The following is a 228-nucleotide window of genomic DNA, read 5'->3' on the forward strand; positions in this document are numbered from 1 at the left end:
GTGCCACCTACCTTCATAGAGGGAGCCCCAGCCCGCAATGTAGCAGGCAGTGCCGGGGCTGGGCTCTGCGGGGCTGCTGGGAAGGCACACAGGGCTGACGGTGGGCGATGGGGCCAATGGCACAGCCAGCTCCAGCAGCGCCAGGTCCCCGTGAAATGTCTTGGGGTTAAACTGGAAGGAGATGAGAGGGTGTCAGTGGGGTCTATGGGGCATGCAAAGAGCAGTCAG

The 228-nt window shown here is 63.2% G+C and overlaps 1 protein-coding gene across 1 annotated transcript in view; it reads right to left on the reverse strand.

Moving 5' to 3' along the window:
* PRSS56 (protease, serine, 56) overlaps positions 1–171 on the reverse strand; it is a gene marked incomplete at its 5' end in the record, with an annotated part of 3,281 nt that extends 3,110 nt beyond the window's left edge. Inside the window, one exon of the mRNA XM_010019126.1 lies at positions 12–171. Within this exon, the coding sequence (XP_010017428.1) occupies positions 12–171 (160 nt within the window). The remainder of the gene's footprint in view (positions 1–11) is intronic.
* Positions 172–228: the final 57 nt, after the last annotated feature.

The sequence above is a fragment of the Nestor notabilis genome, unplaced genomic scaffold (assembly GCF_000696875.1).
Source record: "Nestor notabilis isolate BGI_N333 unplaced genomic scaffold, ASM69687v1 scaffold19497, whole genome shotgun sequence".
Taxonomy (NCBI): Eukaryota; Metazoa; Chordata; class Aves; order Psittaciformes; family Psittacidae; genus Nestor; species Nestor notabilis.